The sequence below is a fragment of the Mandrillus leucophaeus genome, unplaced genomic scaffold, assembly GCF_000951045.1.
Source record: "Mandrillus leucophaeus isolate KB7577 unplaced genomic scaffold, Mleu.le_1.0 Scaffold8, whole genome shotgun sequence".
Taxonomy (NCBI): Eukaryota; Metazoa; Chordata; class Mammalia; order Primates; family Cercopithecidae; genus Mandrillus; species Mandrillus leucophaeus.
This window is the reverse complement of record NW_012108696.1, coordinates 3962184-3963563: the sequence shown is the minus strand read 5'-3', so window position 1 is coordinate 3963563 and position 1380 is coordinate 3962184. Positions and strand designations below refer to the sequence as shown.

At 51.2% G+C, this 1380-nt stretch overlaps 1 protein-coding gene across 1 annotated transcript in view; it reads left to right on the top strand.

Moving 5' to 3' along the window:
* RFX2 (regulatory factor X, 2 (influences HLA class II expression)) overlaps window positions 1-1380 on the top strand; it is a 74624-nt gene that overhangs the window by 54302 nt on the left and 18942 nt on the right. Inside the window, exon 7 of the mRNA XM_011967479.1 lies at window positions 994-1113. Within this exon, the coding sequence (XP_011822869.1) occupies window positions 994-1113 (120 nt within the window). The remainder of the gene's footprint in view (window positions 1-993; window positions 1114-1380) is intronic.

The following is a 1380-nucleotide window of genomic DNA, read 5'->3' as shown; positions in this document are numbered from 1 at the left end:
GTTGCCAGCTCTGGAGAAATGGCATCCTGTGAGCTGGTATCTCCACAGCCATGTCTGCGGGTTAGTGCTTCTCTCCTGTAAGGACTCTGTGAGCTGTTTTCTGAGCCAATTGTTTAAGGCCCTCTGATCATCATTCTCCTGTAATAAACTAATGTAATGGTTCCCAAACTGTGCCTTTTTCCAAAATGTGTTGCTAGATGACTGAAAGGGATGGGGAAGAGTTGTTAGTAATAATAATAGAGATAGGCCATGTGGAGCTCAGCACAGCTGACCTGGCATTCTCCACACAGGACTTGTCCGAGCCTGTGTTACACTAGCCTGTGAGAGAAGGCTCTCCATGACAACCGTATTAGGTGCAGAATTCCTTCATCACATTCCTCACGCAGTTCAGGAAATGCTGAACCAGACAGGCCAAAGTGAAAGGCCAGAAAACAGTACCTACCTTCCGAGTGTGGTGGCACACGCCAGCAGTCCCAGCTACTCAGAGGCTGAGGCAGGAGGATCACTGGAGCTCAGGAGGTCAAGGCTACAGTGAGCGGTGATTGCACCACTGCACTCCAGCCCGGGTGACAGAGTGAGACCTTGTCTCTAAAACAAAAAAGAGAGAGAAGAGGCCAGGCGCGGTGGCTCACGCCTGTAATCCCTGCACTTTGGGAGGCCAAGGTGGGAGGATTGCTTGAGCCCAGGAGTTTGAGACCAGCCTGGCCAACATGGCAAAACCCTGTCTCCACTAAAAATACAAAAATTAGCTAGGCATTATGGCCCACACCTGTCATCCCAGCTACTTGGGAGGCTGAGGCAGGAGAATCTCTTAAACCCAGGAGGCAGAGATTGCAGTGAGCTCAGATGGCACCCTTGCACTCCAGCCTGGGCGACAGGGTGAGATTCTGTCTCAGAAAAAAAAAAAAAAGAAGTAAGAAAGAAAAAGAATCCCAACCTATCTTGTTCAGGACGTCGGCAAAGGGAGCTGACCCTGGGATGTTTGGTTTCCAGGGGCAACTCGAAGTACCATTACTACGGGATTCGTCTGAAGCCAGACTCTCCGCTGAACCGGCTGCAGGAGGACACGCAGTACATGGCCATGCGGCAGCAGCCCATGCATCAGAAGCCCAGGTGGGTGCGCAGGCCGAGCTGGGCGGGGCTGGCTTTCCCCTGGAGCATGGAGGGAGAGGTGTTTCTCCGACAAGCAACGAACTCATCATAACTCCCTCGTCTCCAGCATCCTGGGAAAGCCAAGGTACCCCCCTCTGCTGAGGATGAGGTGAGTCTAGCAGGAGACACAGGAGGCCGGGATGCAGCCTTCTCCAGATAACTGTTTTCAGACTTTTGTTTAGACCATTTAAAACTGTTTTTGACAGACTTCTTTTTTATTTTTTTATT